The following is a 24,625-nucleotide window of genomic DNA, read 5'->3' as shown; positions in this document are numbered from 1 at the left end:
TTGCTATTTAACTACTAGAATAGCATGTCTGATGTATGAATAATGAGTAAAATTATCAAAAAAATATGAAACGTTATAACAGTTTTTCGTCATTTTGACAACGTTTCTCTACCAGTACGCCTTTACTCCTACAGTGCCTTGGTGAGATATAATTAGAAGAAAATCTTCTCCCATTTACTTCCTTTCCCTTTCCTCCGTCTCTCAGAAATACACATTCCCCAGCTCGGTTTAAACGCCAGCCTGGATAGGCAATTTCCTAATCATCCATCCCAAAACTAACAGTCGTATGATATCATCATTGCATCTCAACCTCCATTTCCATTTCCTTACTATTCCCATTCAGACTTGCCGGACCGCTCTGGTTAGCACTTCCCATGCCCCCTAAACCCCCCAACCCCGTTGCCTTTCCAATTCCCAGCCCCGCAATTCCATCTCTCAGACTTGCGAATGGATTGCCACTAACCGTTGTCATCCCATTTGAACCTCGTCTCGTCGGAGTCCCCGCTTCCAGGCCCGCAAGAACCGTACGACCGGGTGGCGCTCCTGGCGGCGAACTTACACTTGCAGTTGTGTTGAGTCCGTTACTGTTGTTTGCACTGAGTGCTAGATATCTTTCCATGGCGGGATTATGCGGTCCGTTCATTTCTTCATCAGTGCGATTAAACACTTGATGCCACCATCTTACATCCTCTAAATTAGGGAATATCAAACGTTCTTTTCCTTTAACGTGATCATCTATTTCTCCGTCGTAGTCCTTATTAGTAAATTCCGGTTTCTTGGACAAGAAATATGCCCAGACGCTCTTGGTGCGTTCTTTGACGCGAGCGTCTACACGAGACTTTTCATTGTTGTAGAGGAATGTCCCATACTGACAGGAATAGAGATGATAGAGAAGTCGGCGAAGGAATCGTTCGTTAAATTCGAAGCGAGTGGGGTGTTGACGGAGAAGCTGATAGGTTGCATCTAGGAACTGGTGGAAGACTGGACTAGTTTCATTGGGCTTGGTAACATCACTTTGAGGGAGCGTGTCTAAAATAGGTCTCTTGGGAGATTGATCAACTGTAACTTCATCTGCTTCATCGACATTCTCTTGACTGTGGTTACTTTTATTGAAGAATCGTTTGGCGCTTAGCAAAGCATTTTCGATAGCATCTCCGCGCCCGTCAGTGTTCCCACCCGGCTGTATTGCTGAGCCAGCAAGAGCATCGTTTTGTGTTACAAACCACTTCTCATGATTCAAGAACCCAGATCTATGTTGAAACATATGCCCGAAACTTAGCCAGTCCTTTTCTACTAGTACTATGAATCCTTCTATCGTTCTGTAGTAAGGGTCGAGCATCAACTGGGATAGAGCACTTAGCTGACTCGTTCTATCCCAGCCATCTGAGCAGTGAATGAGGACATGCGAATGTTGTATACCAACTTGCCTGGCGATTAATGCCGCTCCATCAAGAATACCAGTGATGTGTTTTATCCAACCGCTCTTTGCCAAAAGGTCTCGATTTGGAGGAAGAGGGGACACATCAGCATCCTTAATAGCGTCAATCACTTTCGCCAGAGAGTCTCGCATAACATGGATATTTGCGATATTCAAATATGCTTTCTTAGCAAGTGGATAGTATTCCATTTTTTCCGTACCAAAGCCGTTTACTTGGTTAGCGTAAGCATTAACCTGAGGTCTTGCATCCACAATCAAATTGTTCTGCTGTGCCCCATACACCTGAGGTTTCTCGGTTATAATCTCGATATTTGACGCAGATGCAAGCATCTCATCCTCATAACGTTCCGTATCTGTCACTTCTCCATTGTTCGGTGTACTGATATCGGCTTGACTGGAAGCTGGACTATTTCTAGATGCCGCTGGAGATACCGAGTCCACCTCATCAACCTGTAATGTTGCCGAAAAACATGCGCTAACCAACTTCTCATCCTGTACACTGCGAGCTTGTCGCATACCAGTCCGGGGTTGTGAACATCTGGTCAAAGCGCAATTATTAACAGGATGTAAGTATGTTAGAACCGGTATCCGGGCCCTCGAACGGTGCTGGGCAGCGTGCTTGATTGTGATGTCGGAGACAGATGAAGGAACTGGAAGTAAGGCTGGGTAGGTAGGAGAGAAGGCGTAATCGTGATTCATCTTAGACAACCTCCATCCTCTATCAACCCCCTTCTCACTTATTCCCAAACGTTTCCATTCTGCCTTCGGATCATATACGTCCCATCCGTTTATCTGCTTTTCCGCCCCATGCGCTTTATAACTAAACGCATATAATCTTTCAATACTACCCAACTTGCACGTTGAGTTCTTCAAGCTTTCGAATGTTTCTCGAGCTTGCTTGTCATCCGCAAAATTAAGAGTATAATAATTAAAGTCTCGACCCCGGAGACGAATAGAAGAAGCTTGCGCAGATCCTGGCGAAGTTGGTCGAAATGTACAGTGTGCTATCATAGGATATGCTATCCATGACTCCCTCGTCCTGACCGGAGCCCCTGTGCGCTTTTGCGTTGGTGATGCTTGTTGCGAAGTTTCCGGCGGAGGAAGAGGTGCTTGAACTACGATTAAATGATGGGCTGTTAAGTGTAGTGTAACGTTGGAAGCTTGCCCCCGAGCTACTACCTGAACGTCATCCACCTATGAAGTGATTACAAAAATTAGTTGATCAACTCTCAATTGCGCGGCAGGAGTTCAATGTCTGACCAACCTTTGATATCTTGAGCTTGTCTGCCATTTTTATTTATGGCTCGGCGCACTCGGTTGAAGTATAAATAATACAAATCATTTGAAGTTTAAGAGTCTTCTTTCGTATTCTAGCTCTGTAATTTATTCTGAATTCTGAGGGCGGATATGTAGATATTTTTGAATAATTTTTGGTTGTATTATGGATATTTGATCATCTTCATGAACTGAAATTCGATATCATATCAGTTACGTAGCATCCCTGACGTTCCAATCAGGCTGTAGCTATACGGCTCATGCCACATGGGGGTCTAGTGGGGCTTTAATTTGTGAGCCTTATGAGAATTATTGGAGCCTCGTAATAAAGGCTGTTATCTTCCAATTCGCTTAAAATCCCACATACGCTAGGAATTCGTAGGAAAATTAACAAGATTCAATTTCGAACTCGCGACCATCGACCACACGACAATCACGACGACGACGTTGAACCTTTTTCCCACCGGTTCATAACTCATAAATCAGACAATATGGCTTCCAGTGTTCCAGGTGCCGCTATGTAAGAAATTGCCCTTGCTACAGCTCATTCAACATTCAACAAGAAAAAAAGTTCGCGGGGCTAATCATGAATTTCTTGTGTACAGCTCCAAGCGCAGAAAGTTCGTCGCCGATGGTGTTTTCTACGCCGAATTGAACGAGTTCTTCCAACGCGAGTTGGCTGAGGAGGGATACTCCGGTGTCGAAGTCCGTGTCACCCCAACCGTCACCGACATCATCATCCGCGCAACCCACACTCAAGAAGTTCTCGGAGAGCAAGGACGCCGCATTCGCGAACTCACCTCCCTCATCCAAAAGCGCTTCAAGTTCCCAGAGAACAGCGTTTCCCTCTACGCCGCCAAGGTCCAAAACCGTGGTCTCTCCGCCGTCGCTCAATGCGAATCCCTCAGATACAAGCTCCTTAACGGTCTCGCCGTCCGCAGAGCATGCTACGGTGTTCTCAGATTCATCATGGAGTCTGGTGCTAAGGGTTGTGAGGTTGTCGTTTCTGGAAAATTACGTGCTGCTCGTGCCAAGTCCATGAAGTTCACTGATGGTTTCATGATCCACTCCGGTCAACCAGCAAAGGACTTCATTGACCACGCCACCCGTCACGTTCTCCTCAAGCAAGGTGTTCTCGGTATCAAGGTCAAGATCATGAGAGGATCTGACCCAGAAGGAAAGTCTGGACCATCCAAGGGTCTCCCAGATTCCGTCACCATCATCGAGCCAAAGGAGGAGCAAAGTGTGGTTCAACCTATGAGCCAGGATTACGGTGCGAAGGCTGCCGCTGCTCAAGCAGCTGCTGAGGCCGCTCGCTCATCGGAACAGGCTGGTGAAGAGGCTGCTCCAGCTCCCCAAGAGGAATAAATTTATGGAATAGTAAAATAGGATGGGCGTTTCCTGCGAGTTCATAGTTCACGGACTTGTATTCACATCTAGCCAACGAAATTTACGGCTTTAAAAACACTTGAAAATAATGTTACATGATACTATTAAATGTGATACCAAATGCCACCACTTCAGCTTGAATTCAAAAGTGAGAGTCAAACTAAGCTTATAGCGCCTCATAAGAGCCCATTCCTTGATTTACCCATGTAGATATCGTACAGATAGATGTCTTTCCCCCAACCGTCTCATTTTGTACACAATAGCAACCCAAACGCCTGATCCTCATGCAGTCGTACTTTGAGATATAGCCCCAGCCAGCAGACCAGCCTGCCACCAAAATAATATTCTAATGAAACAAGAAAGAAAAACACGCACGACCCTCACGAATAAATTCCAACCCTTACCCTTAGCATATGAAATATACAGCCCGAACTTTTCCGCAATAGTTTCGAAACGTGTGTCATCACATCAAATAAACTGATATTTCTATTGGAGAGGTCACCGATTGGATGATCTACTCGGCCTCTCCTGCTCTAATGGCTCGCTGAAACTCTTTTTACTGCTATGCCCGTTGATTTTCCCATTCATAGCTCGTGGAGGTAGCGAATCGTCGTCGCTATCGTCTGCTAGGTCCGCAAGACCGAACCCTGCGTTCTCTTCTTCATCATATGCATGGATCAGCCCCTCTCTGTCTCCTCGGCCATATCCGTTGCTTCCCATGCTCATCCTGTGCGGATCGTTGCTTCGGCGGGCCTGCATACTTCGTCTCGTCGATAGGCCGGAAAGGGGGTCGGTTGCTATACCGTCTGTACCGGATACCATCTTGTTTCCTTCAGGGTCAGTTCTCGAGACGTTGAGTAAGTAAACCCCTGTAAAAATGACAAGGAATCCGCATAGGAGTGAAATTGTGTTGACCGCATCAGAAGTGTTGAAACCGCCGTACAAGATGAATGAGGCGGTAAGTGTTGCAGTCGTGAAAGTAACGTAGTAAAGTGGGTTTACGCTGGGTAGACGTCAGGATCAAAAAACGAGCTCAAAATTGGACATGACTTACATAGAAGTAGGAAACTGGCTCAATGCCTTATTGAAGTAGTTCATCTGTGTCAAGATACAGACTACAGTTACGATAATGAAGACGTAGGTTGAGGGATAGATGAATTGATTTTCACCACCCAATGTCAATTTTACTGCAATACCAAATGCCTTTACTGACATGACTGAAACACCGCCGACAGTTGAACAAATCGACAAGTAAACTAGAGGATTCTTCTTGCCATACTTAGGGGCGACTTTATATATCATAACGACTGCAAAAACTGCAACGAAAAGACAAAAGAAAAGGAATCCTGCCGATATTAGCATGCTTCAGAAGCGAGGGAGCCTTTTAGCATACCTGGTTGGATAGCATAGTGAAGAATCTCATCAATTCTCTTGATCTCCTTGTCCGGGGGCGCGTGAAGGACAATAATGACCGATCCTATCAAGCACGTCGCGCAGCCCAATTTCCCCAATGTACCAAGTTTCTCATCCAAAAAGTACGACCCTAGAACCGCTCCGATCAAAACGCTGAGCGCTCCAAGAGGTGTGACCAGAATTGCTGGGGCGAACGCATATGCTGCAAAATTTGCTATTTCTCCGACAATTACTGTTCATATCCCATTAGCTAATTTTCCCCGCGTGGTATGCAAGTTGATCCGTACATGCTATTATGCCACCCCACCATATCGGACTCCTCAAGTATGTGAATCCATCTCCTTCGAAACCGTGTCTTTCTTCGGCATCCATGAGCCCCTAAGGTAATCGTCAGTAAATGATTACAAATCAATATTTGAAATGTGAATATTCATACCTTTTTAGTTATGACGAAACTTGTGCCTGTCAGGGAAACGCAATGTTAGTCTCATTTTTTCTACTTCGCCATAATCTGTATATCCATACCTATCGCCATAGTTGAGGTGACGGCTAAAGCCAGCCCTATGTATCTTTATCACCAGTCAGCCTTTGCCTGTTGGAAACGCCCAGCAAAACTCCATGCGCGATTGATCGGGTTCCGGATGCCATTGACGTACTTGTCTTCCAACATCTCGACTGCGCAGAGTTAAGATTTCCCTCCTAGCGGTATTGCAAGGTGTTTATTTGATTTGTTGAGCCTTTGAGCTCACGCTCATGAAAAACCTCGCAAGGATATCAAAGTGAGGGTAGCGCAAGTGTATAAATCGGCGCAAATAAATCGTGGGACTTCTTGGAGTCTAATTATCGCCGTAGAGCGTTCTTCGCAAAATTGTTGAGTGTGATGATCGCAAGTCGACGTGGAGTGTCATGAGATAGTTTCACCCCTAGCTTTAGTGATAATTCTGTAGTTCGAATGCCTGTCGACCGAGGCAACAAATAATGAATGATGTTTTTTTATTAATTTGATGGTGATTTATTGGATGGATGAATGAATGAATGAAATCCAATGAGCGGCTCGAAGGATTATTTCGAAATGCTGGATAATTGAAGTCACAAAGTTCTTGGCAATGTGGGATGACTTTTTATAAAATTCCGGATGTTCGAAATATGGAGGTCGAGGATTGAGGTTTGAATTTTGAAGCTTGAAGCTGGGAGTGAGGTTTGAGGTAGAAAGTTTCAAGGGGCGGAAATTCGCGAATTGGGTGGCACTATGTGTACTTTTACTGTACAAGTACAAGTACAAGTACAAGCAAGCGGCAGGGAGTTGAAAAATCAAGAGATGAAACTACCAAAGTCAAGGTCTTTTCTTTCATTTGCTTCGAGTGATTGAATTGAATGGTTGAGTGGTTGAATGCAGGTGGTTCATGGAACTTTGACCTATTTCTCTGTTTGGGCCAACTGTGTTTGGCTGGGCTGGCTCACCCGTGGACAAGCTAGGTAGTTGGTAGGTAGGTCTGGCTGGCTGCTACTCTACCAGGTATAGTTCAGGTATAGTTCAGGTATAGTTCCTCTAAATTTAGTACACGGAGTACTCCAGTCAAACAAAATTAAGGTCGAGTAAAGACGTTCGTAAGAAGTACCATGCGAGGTTTGCCAGTAGGCAGGTAAAGGTAAAGGTAAAGGTAAAGGTAGAGGAAGAGGTAGAGGTAGAGCTTGATCACAAAGTCTTGTAACGGAAATCATCAGATATCATACATATCAATATATCTACTCTACTCTACGTATGCTCTACCATGCCTTCTATTATGCTATACTATAACCTTATGCCCCTTTTCTTCCCTACCCGTCGTGCTATATTAAAGTGCATCGTAACAGATATACCACTTACCAGTACCCCATCGGTCCATGTAGATCTGAGGTCAGTATAAAAGCTCTTGTACTCGTAACTTGCAGCTCACTTGATTGTCTTCGTGTTGGTTGGTGTGAAAGGAACGATTCGCACGCATGTGCTAAAACTTAAAAGTCGTATGGTAGGGATCTTTGACGCGCACGCAATGGGTCTATGAGGCTGTGCCATCAAATTCTTCCAGCACGGAATGCTCACCCAGGACCCAGGATCCAGCATGAGGTGTATTATTATTAAGTGGCTAGATTTGTCCATGATCATGTACAAACTTATGGATTGACTGGCTTCTTGGGATTAACAGTCATTGGAGTTGCACAGGAAGGATCTGTCATTACGAGTTGTACTGTTCTAGGTATGTAGATACGTACCCAGATGTCAAAGTTTCAATGTTCCAATCAAGTTTGAAGATTGGAATGCTTACAATTCTCAATGTCTGAATTCAATTCAAAGATTGAATTGAAAGTCCGAGCTAATTTCGAATAACGGATTCCATTTCAATGTCCGAGCCAAGTTCCGACAATAGAAACATTCAAATTTGTAGGTTCAGGTCAATTCATGAGATTTTGAATCTTAGATAATATAATGAATGTGCTTTTATTTGGCGACAGAGATTTTTACCACCTACGAACTACCTAGATAGCCAAATTTCGAGACCCCCCACAAAGCAAACAGCAACCACTCCAAAGTACACAGTCGTTTTCCATCCATATGCTTTCCATAAAGTTGCATACCAACGAAATCCAAACCGTCTTGTATCGAGGGGTATCGCGCATATACATATCTTGTAAACCCCCAACTCCATAGAAAATTCCTTGCATGTATTCCCCAAATTTTGGCCTCCTATAAATCCCGCCACGGCCACTAAATTGCATTTCGTATGCAATAGAACCGGTTGCTAGAAGTTTGAGAGCGAATTTGAATAGCATCACATGAATAGGGGGGGGATTAAGGGGATGGAGAAATATTAGAAGGGGTTAACATCATCATACCTAAAAAGACCTACCTAATGAAATTGTCGGTTGAAGTAATTCTCTTTGCGATCGGTTCACGTATCGAGGCTGTCCCGAATCATCAAATTGTTGTTGAATATTGTATCTGTCAGCTGTCAAACAGAGTTGATAGAAAAACTTCGAAGACGTTGAGGAAGCGAACATAATCAGAATGGTAAACACTAGACAAGTCAAGTAGAAATGCCGCATGAACCAAATGATAATGGCAATAGCATGTTGAAATCATGAGCGGATTCGCTTAGCTTCTATTTAATATCAGCACAATTCCTAAACCGGTTGAAAAAATTCAAAAAGTACTCACCATTGATGTTCGATTCATCGCCATCTTCGAAGTCTGCATCAGCTCTGGGTCTCTTCCCTGAGGTCGAAATGGGTGAATCATTTGACTTTGGAGTTGGAGGCTGAGGAGCAACTACTAGAGATGGGGGATTCTCTTCATTTTCATCTTCATCGTAATCGATCTCGTCTTCTTGGTCTTGTCGATTGTCGAGATCAAGCTTCGTTGCCTGGGGTTCGGCGATCGAAGCATTGCTCAACGTAGCGCTGTCTGTCTCGGCTGCTGTGTCATCGAAGGTAGCATTGGTATTGGAGATAACCTCGCCCACAGACATATTTAGGAGTTCGTTATCATTGAAAGTGTCGTCATCGTCCAATTGGTAGTTTTGGAGGAACGCGGTTTCTTCGTCGTCAACACCTAAATCAAACTCGTCTCCCTCAAAATTCTGCTGCTGTCCATCTCCAACATCGTCGTCATAACTAATTTCCACGTTATTTATTTCCAGAGTATGATCCGCAAGATCTAAACCTTCGCTGTCTCCATTCTGCTCGATTTCATTAACATCGCAAGGTACTTCTGGTCTATTATCTGCTAACTCAAGGCCTTTGTCATCTTCGTGTTGTTCGTTTTCGTTATTATCCTCGTATGAGGCATACTCACGATCCTCGTCATTGGTGGCGTTCAAGTCGATCTCATCTTCTGCATTTTCAATGTCATTTGGTGCTGCTCCGTCTTCTTCCTCGCCGTCGAACTTATTATCGGCGTTCTCTTCTTCGTAGTCAATGTCGCTTCCTACGTCGTCAAAAGTTTCCTTAGGTTGTGCAACTTCATCAGTATGGGTCGTTTCGTCGCCAAGTTGGTCGTCTAATTCATCAGAATCATTCTCTTTTTTGTTGGAGACTAGTAGCTTTCGAGGATATTCTTCTTCTACCAATTGACGTTCAGTTAGATCAAGATTATTACAAGTGAAACAAAAACAGATATCAGGGAAAACGCATAGCAAGTTGAAATCGGTGTATCTACCGTTGTGTGGCCTACTTTCATTGGCGTCGGGCAACTCGGACTTCAGAGCTCCATCGCCCGATGGCTTCTCGGCGTCCTCTTCATCTTCATAATCGATAAAGTCTCCATCTTCTTCAGTCTCGTTGTTGGCCTGTTCCGAAGTTTCGGGCGATTTGCGATCCGTTGTAGATACTGACTCTTGATTTCCAACCTCTCCTTGCTTATCCCCCTGCTCCACTTGAGGAATTTCAGCACTGGCCGAAATGGTAGAATTTACGTTTTGATTTGGTTGGTCATGATTGAAACCGGGGTCATAGTTCTCGTTATGTGTATCAATGGTTTTTTTAGACTCGTCTCCATCCTCGAGCTCGGTGTTGTACTCGTCGGGGGAGGATTCGCTGTCATAATGTTCCGTCTGATCTCCGAACTCGGTCGGATCATCTTCGCTTTCGGCGTCCCAAGTCACAAATTCAAGTAGTCCCTTGCCCTCAGCGGCCCCTTTTGAGAGCGCTAGAAATCTATCAGGACCAGTAGGCTGGATAACGAGTCTCAGATTCAAAGGGGGGATTTCTCCAGTGCCGTCATTGTTGACTAGTTGTTCATATAGGCGAATGATTTGGCATAAGCTCAAGTCGGGAGGATAGCTTGGGAGTTGCGTCTACAGAGAAAGTTAGCAAAAATCAAGAACGGGGGTGGAATATCTTCAAGGCTCACCTCTTCAATCACTAACTGAAGCTCCTCGATAACCAGGCTTATCTTGTCATCTTGGGGCAAGTTCTCCTCTGCGAGGACTTTACGAATCTCGGAGCAAAACTCATTTAACGTTTTCTCAACTACAGAGGAATCTTCGAAGAAAAAATCGTTAGGGTGATCTGTGGAAGACTTCCTAATCAATGGATAACTTCGGTTATTGTATTTGACTACTATTCCACGAGCATGATATTGATACTCCGAATCTTTCGTAGACTCGAGTGTAGAGTTATTTGTGTCGATCAAGTCACTTTCCGCAGAGACCGTGTTCAGATCTGGATGCTCTTGTTCTGGCTCTGGCTCTTGCTCTTGTCCTTCGGTATGTGAATTGAGATCGATTGGGGCACTTTCAGTAGATGCAGTACTCGATCCAAGTTGCTCTCCATCCTCCGCATATATATTTGAATCAGTTGCCTCGATGGAATTTGTTGGCTCATTAACATTGGTTTCAAGCTCTTCTTGAGTAGTGTCATCGTGGTTGGGGTTTGGTGGCTCATTAACATTGCTTTCAAGCTCTTCTTGAGTAGTGCCATCGTAGTTGGAGTTTGGTGGGCTATTGGATTGTGGGTCTTCATCAGTGGGCGGATGAGGAAACGAAACAGGTGCAAACTCCTTGGAGTCCTTGGAGTCTGAATTTTGTGTACTATCGGCACTATTGTCGACTACGGTTTCTGAGCCATGTATATTTACTTCTATGTCTTGCGCATTCATAACTTCATTTTGTTCTTGTGGCTCGTCCCAAAATTGATCGGAAACGCCAGTACCCACGAAATTCGACTCTGTGGCGTGTAGCTCAGTAAAAGAAGTGTCGGAAGGTTCATCGGTTGCAAACGACAAAACAGCAGGTTCCTGTTCCATGACGTGATCATCGGCTTCCTCCTCCAGTAAGTCTGCATCCTCCATATGGTATGATGCATCATCACCGTCATCGTCGACCATCAGATCGTCTGTCTCGACATGTGCAGGTACATCGGTAATATTGGTATCGAAGTCTGCATCTGCATCGATATCATCTAGAATATCATCTTCGTCAACATTGCCAGTAGTGAGATCGATATCGATATCGATATCTTCCTCGGCTGTATTGTGACCATGCTCGGAAGCTATCTCCATGCTGTCATCTACCATTGTATGAAATGTTGGGTGTGCAAGACTCGACACACTCATGAGTTCGTTGCTTCACAGCTTTCGGTGGAAATACCGAATTTGATTTCAAGTCGAAAAGAGTAAAAGGGGATTATTGATAAGAGGCGTAAGGTTGATTTTTGAAAAATGCTGTCAGGCATAAGATAGGGTTGATTTCTTGGTTTCGCGTGTAACAGTAAATGTGAAAGGGTTTTAACATGCAGTGGGGACGGGTAGGACAAAGGAATGTCGGACAAATGAGCAAAGAATCAAGAATTTGAAATACCACCAAATGACAAACTGATTATTTTAGATTTAACAAATTTTTTTACTTGTCGTCGAGTGTTGACTGTTCAGTGAGTTGATGTCGTTCTGGATAATTTGGTAACCCTTGTGGAAGATGAAAGTGTGGTAGCGCGCTTTTGGAGCTTCATACGGCTTAACGCTAAATTAGCGTTTATTTTAGCTTAGCTATCACGTGTGGATCCATGTCGGAACATTGTTTGGTTCACTGTCCGATATACACATTGCAATACGATCTGAACTGTCTACATTGAAACTCACTGACAGCATTGAGAAAGGTGTAGTCACTCGACATTTACTCAAAATGGTGCGCCACTCTATTTAATATTTCGCTGTTTTCTGTTTCGCTAACAAGTCCCCAGGTTGTCTTAGCAGCTTCGATTTGCACCCGGGGGGGAAAAGCTGTCCTCTCCAGGCAATTTCGCGAAATGCAAAGGTCTAGAATTGAAGCTCTTCTAGCATCCTTTCCAAAGTTGGCTGATTCCGGAACTCAACATACGACGGTGGAGCAAGATAATGTGCGATTTGTGTACCAGCCACTGGACGAATTATACATGGTCCTCATTACGAACAAGCAATCCAACATCTTACAAGACATCGATTCCTTGCACCTATTCGCACAGGTGGTCACTAGCACATGCAAAACCTTAGATGAGAGGGAGATTTTAAAGAATGCATACGAATTGCTTAGTGCATTTGACGAGATCGTCACACTTGGATATAGGGAAAACCTCACAATTAGTCAAATCAAGACATTCTTGGAGATGGAGAGTCATGAAGAAAGGATACAAGAAATCATCTCAAGAGTAGGTTATGTGCATGTGTATTCTCAGACAATCAGCTAACTGATATCCCAGAATAAAGAACTCGAGGCTACCGAAGAGCGCAAGCGCAAAGCAAAGCAATTGGAAATGCAGCGCAAGGAGGTTTCAAGGAGTGGTAGAAGTGCTATACCAAGTAGGCCACAGTATCCCACATACACACCACCTACGCAATCCGCAAACACGGAAACCTATGATTCATATGAAGCTGCCAAAAATAAAACTTTCAAGTAAGCTATTTTATCGTCTCTGCTAGATCATTGACACTGACAATTCACAGGGCTAGCGCACCGAAAGGCAAAGGAATGCAATTGGGAAAGAAGTCAAAGACTACAGACATGTTTGAAAGAGTTCGTGGAGATATGGGTGCTGAAGTAGAAGAAACTGTTTCATCGCCGCTTATTCCAAATCATCCTACATCAGCTGCTGCCGAACAACCCCCTCACACTCCCTCCGCAATGGACCGTGATGCTATCCACGTTACTATCTCGGAGTCGATCAATGCCAAATTATCTCGAGATGGATCACTCAATTCCTTGGAGGTTAAGGGTGATTTGAACTTGAGGATCTCAGACCCTACACTTACCAAGGTCAAATTAGATATCGTTGCCAACCAGAGTCATGGAGTGCAATTCCGCACACATCCAAATGTTGATAAGGGAGCGTTCAATGGATCTAAAACCATCCAAATGAGCAATGTTTCAAAGGGCTTCCCTGTCAATAATTCGGTTGGTGTCCTAAGATGGAGAGCTCAACCAAAGATAGATGACACCAGTGCCTTACCAATTCAATTCACTGTTTGGGTTGTTGGTGGTGGACAAGGCGATCCTCTCAACATTACTGTAGAATATGAGCTTACAGGAGAGGATCCTCTTCAGGATGTTACCGTTACTATTCCATACGCCTCGAGCGAGCCCGCAGTATCTAGCTTCGACGCAACGTATGAAGTCTCTGGGGATAGCCTTGAATGGACGATTGGATCTGTGGATTCCTCTAATGGAGCTGGCTCTTTTGAATTCGAAGTTCAGGGTGCGGATGAGAATGATTTTTTCCCAATGCAAATTAAATTTGCCAAAACAAAGCCTTTTATTGATGTCGATGTAAGTTATACCCGACCTCTTCAATGGCAGTCGAATACTAACATTTATGCAGGTCACCGATGTCACATTACTAGAACTGAACGAGGCCGTAGATTTCTCAAAGGATATCAAGTCGGTCGCTGATTCTTATCTGGTTGAGTAAAAAAATGGGTGCAGAAAACGAATGGGATCTGATTGAAGTGCATGGCGTAGGATGGATGGCAATCCATGATCTTTATTGTTTTACTAGCCGTAGAATATAAAACTTATTGATATTTTATAATATTTTCCGGAATGTCTTGCATGATCACACTGCAGTATTGCACGATGAAACACAATGTACATGTTAAATTGAAACTTCAGCTCAGCACGACGCAGGTAAGGGTATCTGCTGAGGTATTTTGATTATGAAAAGGAAAGAACGAGCGTTTTGTAACTCTCGCTTACGTACTCACTATCGTACAACAATGTGGATATTTACATAACGCGTATGTAGTTTTTGTAAAACTATCAACCAGCTACTGGGCAATGTGAAAACAGCCACCTTATCGATAAAATCCTTCTGTCTTAGATGCAATTTTATTCCAGCGGACAAGATGGTGGAGGTCAAGCGTCTCGAGCTACTCGGAGAGAAAACTTTGCATCAAACGGTGAATCCTAAACTGCTCGTGTATTGTCCGTCGATGGACCTGATAGCATTGGGTAGCACAGACCAGCAAGTTTTGATCTACCGTTTGAATGGACAGAGAGTTTATGGGGCTGCACAAAAAGTCAACACTCTTCGTGTTGAAAAAATTAACTGGAAACCAAATGGTACCGAACGTCCCCAGTCGTCGATAACGTCGTACTGATAGCTTTGCAGGCCAATTACTAGCAATCGCCTGGAGTGATGGATCTGTACGCCTCATAGGGGCAGAAAGTACCAAGGTGGTTCACCATTTCTCTACAACTTCAGATGATCAGGAGTTCTCTGGGGTCACGTGCATGGGTTGGAGTACAAATACAATTGGTAGAAGAGTTGAGAGTAAAGCATCAAAGCTTGTCCCAGATACATTAAAGAAAATATTTGAGGATGAGAAGGAACTGTCAACAGAGAAGGCCGTCTTGAACTTGCCGAAAGATCTTGCCCTCCTTGACATTGAACCTAGCCTGCCGAAGCTAAGTGTACTCCCTGCAGGAGGAACCTCGTAAGTGTGTCTTTTATTATGATTTTCTGTTTCGGGAACTCTGACTTATCACTTTACGCCAGAGATGAAGTTTTTAGCTCCAGGTCTTCTTTAGATGCACTTTTCCGACCCTTCGATCCTGAAGATAATGACATGGCCGATGTCATGGTGGTTGGAACGAAGGAAGGCAACATCCATCTGAGCATCTACGACTCATTTGTTGTAGGATCTTTCAAATCACCAGTCATAGTTCAGAGACGTCCGGCATATCTTATTTCACATGCATCCCATAAATCATATTCGACTCATGCATTGCTCATGAAAACCACCGAATCTGAAGAAAGGATCTATTTCGTCCCAATGGATCTTCGTTTCTTGTCGGCTTCTAGCGAATATCTCTCCATCCTTGCATCGCGATCAACAGCTTTAGAGAATCTTCTTAGATACATCAATCAAATACAATGTCTTATGCTTGCAGAATGGAAGTCAACCCAAGAATTACCCAGCAGGTTCCTCCGAAACGTTAATGAAACTCTTGCTGAACAAGAGAATCGAGATATTGTACAGGCACTTTATCATTCAGTCGCAACTGGCCATACCTTTCCAGTTGTGCGGGAATGGCTTGTGGACGAATTGACAGAAAGAGTAAGTTTGCTTTTTCAAATCTTTGTAGAGATGTACTAAATTTTTAGGGTCATAAAAGATGGGACAAGGCCGTGGTATCAGGTCTTGAAAACCTCCGGCGTTTAGTTCATGAGAACATGCTTCCAGCCCTCGATCGTTGTTCTGTCATTCTCAGCCGATTGAATGGGATTGCCAAATTTCAAGGCTCGGATTCTTCACTGGGCTTTTCCAGTGCTCAAATAACTTCGATTATGGATACGATCGCGTCTCTGCATCTTGTTTCTGCCAAAATTTTACTTCAAGTAGTAGATGAGCTTGACCTTTTTACTTCATTTTCTGCTTGGCTTCGTCACGAGATAGATAGGCTCGCATCTGATGAGTCTTCACAAAATGATGATGGTGATAAAGAGGCTTTAATTGATCACGGTAAAGTATTACTGTACATTCAAACAGTGATGACCAATAGCCCTCTAGCAGCTTTCATAGGCGAGGTTAAACCTGAAGACTACGAGGAAGAAAGTGCGCATGTAGGGAAAGGCGCTCAAATGTTTGATCTGCTCACAAGACAGTTAGAAAAGCAAGAGCAGGGTCTCAAATACAGAAAAACTCTGCCACAGGTGGATTTTCTTTGCAAGTATTTGAGGACTCAGGCGACCAGTGTCTTTACTCAAATTGCAGATGCCGAAAAGAGTAATGTCCTTTTCGGTAAGGCGAGCGAACTAGGCATGGCTCACAAAGATGTGCCTGTCGAGATGAAGATGAAAATAATTGTTAGTATTGTTACTATTATTTGTGCAGCTCATCACTGATTCATTGTAGGATCGTAACACATGCCATGGCTATGTCGCCTTTGTGCCAAAAGACTTCTTGAATCAAGGTCAGTCAATACACTACTCATATATTTGCCTGGGTGCCGGTTGACTGGAAAGTAGTCCAAGTCGTTCAGGTTGAGCTTCTCATCGAGAATGGTATCAGCACTGTGCGCAGCACAAGTTCTTCTATCATGCAGCTTGGCAATGGGCAGATCAAGGATCTTAAATTTTTGGACGATAGGACCATACTCGTGCTATGGGAGGCCGACGGTAAGGCTTGATCAATCTTTATCTTTCGGTACTAACATGGTTGTAGGGAAGTGCAATCTTCTCGGTATATTCTACAGTATTGGAGGCGAAGGCCACATGAAATATCAACCTCATAGAATCTCTGCAAGTCGCTCTAAAGCAATTGTTTTCAGCAACGAAGAGGTAATCGACAGGTTTCTGCAAAGTGAATTTGCAGTCGATGAGTCATTTATCCCAGAATATATAATGATCCGACCACAAATTGGCTCCAAGAACAACGACGAAAGGAAGAGATTAGTGATTTTGGCCAAAGATAGACTTCATTACAAGGTTTTCAAATGGACTGGGGCTCCCTCTGAGGGAAATATCGATGAGGATGTTCCAATGTCATGAATTTGAGTAAGTAGAGTATTACTATACAGCAACAGATATTAACAATAGAGAAGTTTTCCATCGCTTCTGCAAATTGCATCGAGTATGCAGAATTCGACAGGGAATCCGATAACACACAAATATTGCACGAATTAAATTCAAGCAACAACACCTAGGTAGCTTGAAGGATTCTGCAAATGATAGATAACGATACCCCGGAAGCTTAAGGAGAGTGGGGGAATAGTAGTAGCGGCGGATGGCATTTGGCGGACGCACTAAAATACGGTTTGCCGCTTCGAAATACATCAATGTGACCACTTTCAGATCAAAGAAGTATCAACAAATCAATAATAATAAGGATCAGCCCGACTTACAATCGCTTTATGTCGTATCTTTCTCACGCGTTTTTCTCTGAAATTGAAATCTTAGAGATAACTAATTGACTTGCTGTTGTACCTCGAGTGAGGTGTTATGACGTTACACAATGAACAGGTGTCTGAAGAACGAAAGAGCATAAATGGCGAGGTACGAGAAGCAGGCCTGGAAGCTGGATTGCCGTCTCCAACCGACGAATATGGAGAAACTCAAAATGATGTCAACGATATGCTTAGATTGGGAAAGAAGCAAGAATTCAAGGTGTGCATATTACAGCACAGATGACTTCGATGACAGCAGCAAATTAACTGAGCTATAGAGAAACTTCAGTCTCATCTCAACACTCGGTTTCATTTCAATATACATGGCAACATGGGAATTTGTCCTGGTGTTCGTAATTCACAATTCCCGTGTCGATGAGATAAATCACCTTACAGAACTATAGGTCACTGAGCGTCGGATTGATCAATGGAGGGTTTGCTGGATTGTTCTGGGTATTCATTGGGACGGTGATGTGTTATTCGTCAATCGTGGCGTCGCTTGCAGAAATGGAGTCAATGGCTCCTACGAGCGGTGGTAAGTGCTGCATGGAATACTTACTCCCTTGAACTGTGGGATTGACAAATTGCAGGTCAATACCACTGGGTTTCCGAATTTTCTCCCCCAAAATATCAAAAGTTCCTGAGTTATACCGCCGGTGATGACACCCCATACCTATTCTCCTTTCCCTCAACCTTCTCCACTTTTGCTAACCATCCCCTCCAGGCTGGATGTCGAGTCTTGGCTGGATCGCCAGCTTTGCTAGTAGCGTCTTTGTCCTTGCTACTCTCGTTGAAGCAATTATAGATATCCGAAATGCAGATTTTTCGTTTTCCTCATGGCAATATACACTAATCATGATAGCCTATTTGCTCATAACCATCGTCTTTAACACATGGGGCGCAAGACTCCTGCCTATCATTGAAACCACTTCTTTATTTGGACATTTGGCAGGGTTCCTGATAACCATCATACCACTATGGGTTATGGCACCGAAGAACTCGACGAGAAGTGTATTTTTGGATGTGATTAACAATGGAGGATGGAGTAACACAGGGACGAGTTGTTTGATTGCGCAGGTTAGCGTGCTGTATTGTAATCTTGGTAAGTCATTGAAGAGCTGAATCGTGAAATTGAGTTTGAATTCGTGGCTGATGAATGGGAATATATAGGATCTGATAGTGCAGTGCATATCTGTAAGTACTCTATTCTCTCACATGATAAGACCATCCAAGTGCTCACATACCACTTAGCCGAAGAAGTAGAAGACGCATCGATCAACGTTCCGCGAGCTATGTGGTGGAGCTATATCCTCAACGTTTTCTTGGGCATTATTACGCTAATAACCATGCTCTTCTGCATTGGACCCCTCGACGCAGCAATCGAATCTCCAGCTCCCTATCTAAGCCTGTTTCTAAACACAGGATCTGAGGCCATGGCCACGGCTCTCATGATTATCCTTCGTATGTTCACCAATATCACACTCCAATTTTAATTTCCATCACATGTCGTGCTCGATTTCCCAATGCAGCATTAACACTTCATTTTTACGCATTTCCCTCCCAAATTGTCCTTGGTTGATAATACTGACTCCCTTATCTTGTAGTGATACTTGTATTTTCTGGAAATATCACGGCATTAGCTACTACGAGCAGAGAATTGTGGGCCTTTTCAAGGGATAAGGGTTTTCCATGTTCGCTATGGATATCCAAGGTAGGATTAATCAATTTTCAACCAATATTCCCTCTTCCTCGGAAATTCTGACGACCTTCAGATGAACCACAAACTCAACATCCCCCCTAATGCCATTTATCTGACCTCTATCCTCACCCTTCTCCTCTGTCTCATAAATTTCGGTTCCTCCTTCGCTTTCAACATCGTTGTCTCCCTCTCCCTCCTCGCCCTTCTTTCTACTTACATGATAAGTATCGGATGTGTTCTCTTGAAGCGCATCCAGGGAGAATCTCTCCCCCCCGCGCGATGGAGTTTAGGCCGGTTTGGATTACCGATCAACGCATTTGCTTTTACGTATTGTGGGTTTGTAATGGTCTGGAGCTGTTTTCCGAATGAGGCGCCAGTCACACTTGGAAATGCTAATGTGAGTAACTTCTTGATCTTCTAGAACTGAAAAGATAAAGCTGGAAGATGCAAGATGGGCTAACGACTGGTAGTGGGCACCGGCGGTCTGGTTTGCTGTTATTGTGATCGCAGGCTTGATATATGTTGTACACGGGAGGAAACATTATACACCACCAGTGGTGTTCGTAAAAGGGAGAGGAGATAGTGAGATGTTACAAGCAATGGACCAAAATGTGGAAGGGGTGAAGTTATGACATGTTATCGGTTGTTTTATTTAAATCTATCATGAAAAGTAGACGTACATAATCATAGGAACTTCTTACTAGCGCACACGGTCTGCGATCTGCAGATAATCCTGGGAGTTGGGAGATATGAGGCATGGGATTCGTACGACACTCTACACGTATCTATCTTTTTTCCAATCCGAGCTTGTAGCTTATACACTTCTCGGATGTAATGCCCAAAAGTCTCTCTGATTTACAGGTAACTGAGATGATCTCTTCAATGTTGACGTTCACGATTTCATAATAATAAGCTCACCCATCGGGAAAACTGGCTGTAAATCAAGGCTTGTAAGTGTGATAAGGAACTCAAAATGTGTACGGACAATCTCAGTCATGATCTTTCTGGTAAGGTAAAGTCAGAAGGTCGGAGGCATTCGAGCAGAATCGAATGAGGAGCTGCTTCATGTCTCTCAAAGATTGGCCTGATATTGGGACCACGCAACTCGGCCTGAAATCTTGTCATCTTAAGTTCGTCCAGAGGATGCAAACTTGTATAGACATTTATCAGTGTGTTCTTTGTTGCAATCTGCGTCGATTTTGCTAGATTATTGGAGCAAGTATTTGCCAACTCCTTGAATGTAGTCAATAGACCCATTCAATCATCGAGTTCTGCATTTTAACTTTAGTATTTTCCATGATGAACAGCAAGAAAAGATGCCTATCCGGAGATCTGATGAATTTGTCCACATCCCGATTCATCCCACGTTGCAGCGAACTTCGTGTTTTGCGTACAACGACAGTTCTACTTCGAATATTGTAACTCAACACCTGTAGTTCCTCAAACGGAGGTATCTAAAGATGAAAGTGAGAAAGGACTACATTGGCTTTACCTATTCAATAGAAAGGTAAGGTGTATGGATGTATAGTACAATAGTATCTACTCCATAGGTAATTATGCCCGGTATGTCAGTACCCCGAATCATATAACACATCTTCATCACCTAGCCATTATCGCAATCACGTTATAACAACATCTTTCTAATCAGACCTGGACTTAGAGATCAAGTCGAATCTTCAAAAGACTATGAGCTTTGCGTTCGATCCCATCTAATTAAACTAATAATAGTACAACTTTTTGGAACCCAGCTTCAGCAGATCGATTCTCTTTCCCAAATCAGTTAAATGGTCATCAATCATTACGCAAATTCGATGGTATCCTTGCGACGAGTAAAATTTTACATTTCTCCCTTTCCTTTCACATATCTCTGATCACTCATATCTTTCCGCGATTAGGTAGCTCTCCAGTATTCAAGTGGTAGAACTGCATTCATGATTAGCTGTGCTTCTTCTCTCGTAAAAAAGGAAAGAAACGATGAACGAACCTGTCTAGCCTCATCCTCGGTCTTCTCGGTATTATCTGCTTCACCCCCATGAATCAAACCCAATTTATTCTTCCTCACAACGTCGAACCAAAACGACTTATCAAAATCTCCATTTTGGAGTTGCTTCTTGAATTTCTCAATGAAATTATTGTAGATGTTCGGTTCAATGAGTTCAATAAGTTCAGTTCTCATAGTCCTCAAATACTCTCCAGCTTGGTCCCAGGTAGAATTCCCGGTACTTCGTTTGAGCAGTGTACGAACAGTATCGCCCATTTCTCGAGTAACTTTGACGACGCTATCTGTGGAATCAGTGCTTGAAAGGGCTCGTTTGAATTCTGGGATGGCGTTCTCTACGGTGATTTTTTGACGTTTTTCTCGGCCGAGGAGAGCTTCTACATCGAGACCTGAAAGAGGTTTGACGACTTCTCTATTACGTTTGGCTTTGGCTGTGGCAGGAACTATGATATCATTAGATTAATAAAATTGGAGAAGAATTTGAGAGTGAAGTACCTTTCTTGACATCGGCTGCTTCGATTAGCTTCTCAAGCTGGCTACTTGATTTTTTGACAAGCTCAGTGGGAGGATGTGACCATTTTGTTAGAACATCTGGAGGGGGAGGTATGCCTTCATCTGGCTTGACAGCACGTCTGCGTATAGCTTGATTGATACGATGAAGGACAGGAGAGTAGGTGTCCTCGATGGCCATATATTCCGCTGCTTCACTGCCCAAAGTCAGTGATATGATATCCACAAGGCTACCAGAGTTTCTTCTCACCCGTCATCATCCTTCCCGGCTGTTGATAGATCCATACTATCAACAAATTCACTCATCGCAGCTTTCAAGTCGTTACTCGGAAGGTTTTTGTGCTTCTCCATGATGCCACCAGAGCTATTGAGAACCTTGTCAAGAGGTGCAAAACGATAAGTCCGTACATCTTCTGCAAATGGAAGGGGCACATCAATGAGTCCCTCTAGACCAGGTTCTATGAGGGGAGCAAGAAGTACAATTAGTGGGTCTGATCCATCTTTCTTGACTATTCTAGCCACAGCACACGAGTCGAGCTCATGGAGAGCACGGATGAGAGACGACAATGCCATTCTTGCCTTCTCGTTTGTCTTTTGAGCAATAGTGATGCAACTTTCTCCCATGTTGAGATATCTCTCGTACTAAAGATGTTAGCCCATACATAAAGATGCCTTGAGTATATGCTCTTACATCGTTTGGCACAAATCCCATAATCGAGAAGTCCTTTATTGTCTGAAGTTTTGTAACACTTTCATCCGATTGACTAATAGGAACAATAGTGCTGCCATAATCGTAGCCCCTTTCCAGAGCATCTTTTTCGACATCTCTCTTACCACCCGGTGCGGTTGGATCATTGACTTTATAAGTCCTTGCTTGTGTGACTGAGGTAAGATGATCAGCGTCTGTTAGGTCGACATCGATCGGTTCATCTGTCACTCGATCAACGAAACTCTTTGCGGAAACAGGTTTGGCTTGTTTTGTTTTAAAATATCGAGCAACATCTATCGATACAGCTGTTTCGGGATATTTCTTCACATCTCCTAGAGTGAGTGGTCCTGTGTAAGTATTATACTCTCTTGTGACTTTGACTACAGGTGTTGCGAGGGCTTCAATTGCTTCAGCTGTGGTACCAAAAGTTCCGTCCGAACATTTCTCTGTGAAAGATCTGAGTAGTTTTTCATTTTCAGACTACTAATAATTAGTTTTGCAAGAGTAATCAGCGGATTGGTGATCCTCGCACCTTGACCAGATCTTTGTCTTCCTCTTTAAACCCATACTCTGCATCATCAAAGTCGACTCCTCTAGTCCCGTGTTAGCAAAGTTAATCTTTTGAAAAAGGACAACTTACATGACGACTAGTCTAATATCATTGTTGTTGACTTCCTTTGCAATATCATCAAGCTCCTCGCCGTTCATAAATCCATTGCCATCCGTAATCAAAACGATCTTCCTGGCATACTTGCCTGGCTTTCCACTCTTCAGCGTAGTATGCTTTTTAATCATTTCCATCGCAACAACAATCGCCGATATGGCGTCTCCATCATCAGTACTACTAGGTTTGACAGCCTCTTTCACTTCCTCCAATTGTTGCATCTGAAATTGACCAAGATGCTTCAATACAGATATGTTCGCATACCCCTCTTCTCCACCACTATGCAATTCATTATCCGTTTCATCAGTACGAAAACCAACAATACCAATCCCATCAGTTTTGCGATCAGTAGACATCGTCAACGTGATTTTATCCCAGACATATCGCATACCATATTCGAGGTCGGTTTCCACGCGTCCATGGTGACAGTCTCCCAGGGATTTGCCTAAATCGACGACGTAGACAGTTGCTTGTTTTTCCATTATGAGAGAGAGAGGCTAGAAGTTTACACGAGATAAATTTTAAAGGGGGAGAAGTTGGTTTGGAAACTAAATCGTGTTTTAATCGCGGTATCAAACAGAAAGCAATCAGGCAGACGCGCCATGGGGTCTCTGAATTCACGGGAATCACGCAATCACGTGCGACGGACCTCGGTGTTTGACGGCATCATGCATTCGTGAATGAAGCCGTCATCGTGTAAACACTTATCAGACAATCCATCCACTTCGCGGCAATTTGAATTGCCACTTAACTCAACATTCATTGACTTGTCCCCTCCATTAAAACATTCTCAAATACGATAGTAGAGATTTATCAAAGATTTCTACAATTAAACATTCAAAATGCCAGAACTTTCAATCCTTAAAACTCCCGGTCCATACCACATCATAACGTATGTTTTCCCCCTCCTTCTTTTACCCAGCTAACAACCCTTTTCTTCAAGTTATGGAACCCTTCTCGGAACCCAGTTCTTTCAATCTTTCGTCAATGGAATCGTAGCCTACAAATCTCTTCCACGTCCTCAATTTTCCGTCCTCCAACAAAACCTCTTCCCAATCTACTTCGGTATTCAAACTGCGCTTCCAGCCGTGCTAGCAATAACTTATCCAGGCTCGCGCACACACTTGGGGACTGTATCAGGAATCTCAGGGACCCTGGCCGAGGTTAATAGATGGAGTGTTATGGTGCCATTGGCTACGATGTTCGTGACGGGATTGGCGAATTTGGTGGTTATTGGACCGGCTACGACGAGGATTATGAAGGAGAGGAAACACCAGGGTAGGTTATTGGGTTGAGTGAGAGATAGGATGAAGGGGTTGGATGCATATGATGGAAAAGACTAACAGTTCACAGAAACGAAAGACGGAAAGAAATCCTATGATGCAGCGCCACATTCAAGAGAAATGCAGAGGTTAAACAAGGCATTCGGAAAGATGCATGGGGCATCCTCATTGGTGAATTTGGTATCTTTCCTTGCTACAATTTGGTATGGTGCTAGCCTTGCCGAGAGATTGCAATAGATGAATATGAAGCTCGAAAGCTGGTGAGCGGATGAATCTAACTCCCAGAATTGGCATGCATGCAGTTGTATATTGGCAGAGGATGGTTTGACATACATGTTGATTGTTGAAGGCACAC

At 43.6% G+C, this 24,625-nt stretch overlaps 9 protein-coding genes across 9 annotated transcripts; 5 read left to right on the top strand and 4 right to left on the bottom strand.

The window, feature by feature from the left end:
* Positions 1–295: 295 nt before the first annotated feature.
* On the bottom strand, positions 296–2,729 carry EAE98_001751 (uncharacterized protein; the record flags this gene model as incomplete). The annotated part of the gene is made up of 2 exons (XM_038949370.1): positions 296–2,632; positions 2,703–2,729. 2 exons carry the CDS (start codon positions 2,727–2,729, stop codon positions 296–298), a joined length of 2,364 nt encoding a protein of 787 aa, XP_038814355.1.
* A 475-nt stretch (positions 2,730–3,204) lies between these two features.
* Positions 3,205–4,233, top strand: EAE98_001750 (uncharacterized protein; the record flags this gene model as incomplete). The annotated part of the gene is made up of 2 exons (XM_038949369.1): positions 3,205–3,233; positions 3,319–4,233. 2 exons carry the CDS (start codon positions 3,205–3,207, stop codon positions 4,079–4,081), a joined length of 792 nt encoding a protein of 263 aa, XP_038814354.1. The 3' UTR covers positions 4,082–4,233.
* A 210-nt stretch (positions 4,234–4,443) lies between these two features.
* On the bottom strand, positions 4,444–7,107 carry EAE98_001749 (uncharacterized protein). The gene is made up of 7 exons (XM_038949368.1): positions 6,172–7,107; positions 6,041–6,084; positions 5,952–5,977; positions 5,803–5,893; positions 5,496–5,747; positions 5,157–5,448; positions 4,444–5,105 (listed from the first exon to the last, which is right to left on the bottom strand). The coding sequence occupies exons 1-7, from the start codon at positions 6,183–6,185 to the stop codon at positions 4,601–4,603; spliced, it is 1,224 nt and encodes a 407-aa protein (XP_038814353.1). The 5' UTR covers positions 6,186–7,107; the 3' UTR covers positions 4,444–4,600.
* Positions 7,108–8,632: 1,525 nt separating this feature from the next.
* On the bottom strand, positions 8,633–11,567 carry EAE98_001748 (uncharacterized protein; the record flags this gene model as incomplete). The annotated part of the gene is made up of 4 exons (XM_038949367.1): positions 8,633–8,655; positions 8,712–9,614; positions 9,711–10,347; positions 10,404–11,567. 4 exons carry the CDS (start codon positions 11,565–11,567, stop codon positions 8,633–8,635), a joined length of 2,727 nt encoding a protein of 908 aa, XP_038814352.1.
* Positions 11,568–12,171: 604 nt separating this feature from the next.
* EAE98_001747 (uncharacterized protein) lies at positions 12,172–13,930 on the top strand (the record flags this gene model as incomplete). Its single annotated transcript, XM_038949366.1, has 5 exons — positions 12,172–12,174; positions 12,230–12,673; positions 12,725–12,918; positions 12,969–13,788; positions 13,841–13,930. The coding sequence occupies 5 exons, from the start codon at positions 12,172–12,174 to the stop codon at positions 13,928–13,930; spliced, it is 1,551 nt and encodes a 516-aa protein (XP_038814351.1).
* Positions 13,931–14,363: 433 nt separating this feature from the next.
* On the top strand, positions 14,364–17,011 carry EAE98_001746 (uncharacterized protein; the record flags this gene model as incomplete). The annotated part of the gene is made up of 7 exons (XM_038949365.1): positions 14,364–14,580; positions 14,630–14,954; positions 15,017–15,578; positions 15,626–16,327; positions 16,377–16,434; positions 16,490–16,639; positions 16,686–17,011. 7 exons carry the CDS (start codon positions 14,364–14,366, stop codon positions 17,009–17,011), a joined length of 2,340 nt encoding a protein of 779 aa, XP_038814350.1.
* Positions 17,012–17,461: 450 nt separating this feature from the next.
* On the top strand, positions 17,462–19,737 carry EAE98_001745 (uncharacterized protein; the record flags this gene model as incomplete). The annotated part of the gene is made up of 10 exons (XM_038949364.1): positions 17,462–17,626; positions 17,685–17,755; positions 17,811–17,941; positions 17,997–18,062; positions 18,131–18,508; positions 18,577–18,600; positions 18,658–18,867; positions 19,011–19,117; positions 19,179–19,502; positions 19,576–19,737. 10 exons carry the CDS (start codon positions 17,462–17,464, stop codon positions 19,735–19,737), a joined length of 1,638 nt encoding a protein of 545 aa, XP_038814349.1.
* Positions 19,738–20,980: 1,243 nt separating this feature from the next.
* EAE98_001744 (uncharacterized protein) lies at positions 20,981–23,469 on the bottom strand (the record flags this gene model as incomplete). Its single annotated transcript, XM_038949363.1, has 7 exons — positions 20,981–21,028; positions 21,090–21,547; positions 21,600–21,811; positions 21,865–22,256; positions 22,306–22,803; positions 22,856–22,916; positions 22,964–23,469. 7 exons carry the CDS (start codon positions 23,467–23,469, stop codon positions 20,981–20,983), a joined length of 2,175 nt encoding a protein of 724 aa, XP_038814348.1.
* A 360-nt stretch (positions 23,470–23,829) lies between these two features.
* Positions 23,830–24,507, top strand: EAE98_001743 (uncharacterized protein; the record flags this gene model as incomplete). The annotated part of the gene is made up of 3 exons (XM_038949362.1): positions 23,830–23,879; positions 23,931–24,265; positions 24,341–24,507. The coding sequence occupies 3 exons, from the start codon at positions 23,830–23,832 to the stop codon at positions 24,505–24,507; spliced, it is 552 nt and encodes a 183-aa protein (XP_038814347.1).
* Between the last annotated feature and the right edge of the window lie 118 nt (positions 24,508–24,625).

This window comes from Botrytis deweyae (genome assembly GCF_014898535.1).
Source record: "Botrytis deweyae strain B1 chromosome Unknown BDEW_003, whole genome shotgun sequence".
Lineage (NCBI taxonomy): Eukaryota > Fungi > Ascomycota > Leotiomycetes > Helotiales > Sclerotiniaceae > Botrytis > Botrytis deweyae.
The sequence above is the reverse complement of the archived record's forward strand: the minus strand, read 5'-3'. Positions and strand labels throughout refer to the sequence as shown.

Coding starts and splice junctions, on each gene's coding strand:
- EAE98_001749 (XM_038949368.1), bottom strand. Junction 5,978..6,040: donor CACCTCAACTATGGCGATAG/GTATGGATATAC, acceptor TTTCCCTGACAG/GCACAAGTTTCGTCATAACT. Junction 5,894..5,951: donor GTTTCGTCATAACTAAAAAG/GTATGAATATTC, acceptor CGATTACCTTAG/GGGCTCATGGATGCCGAAGA.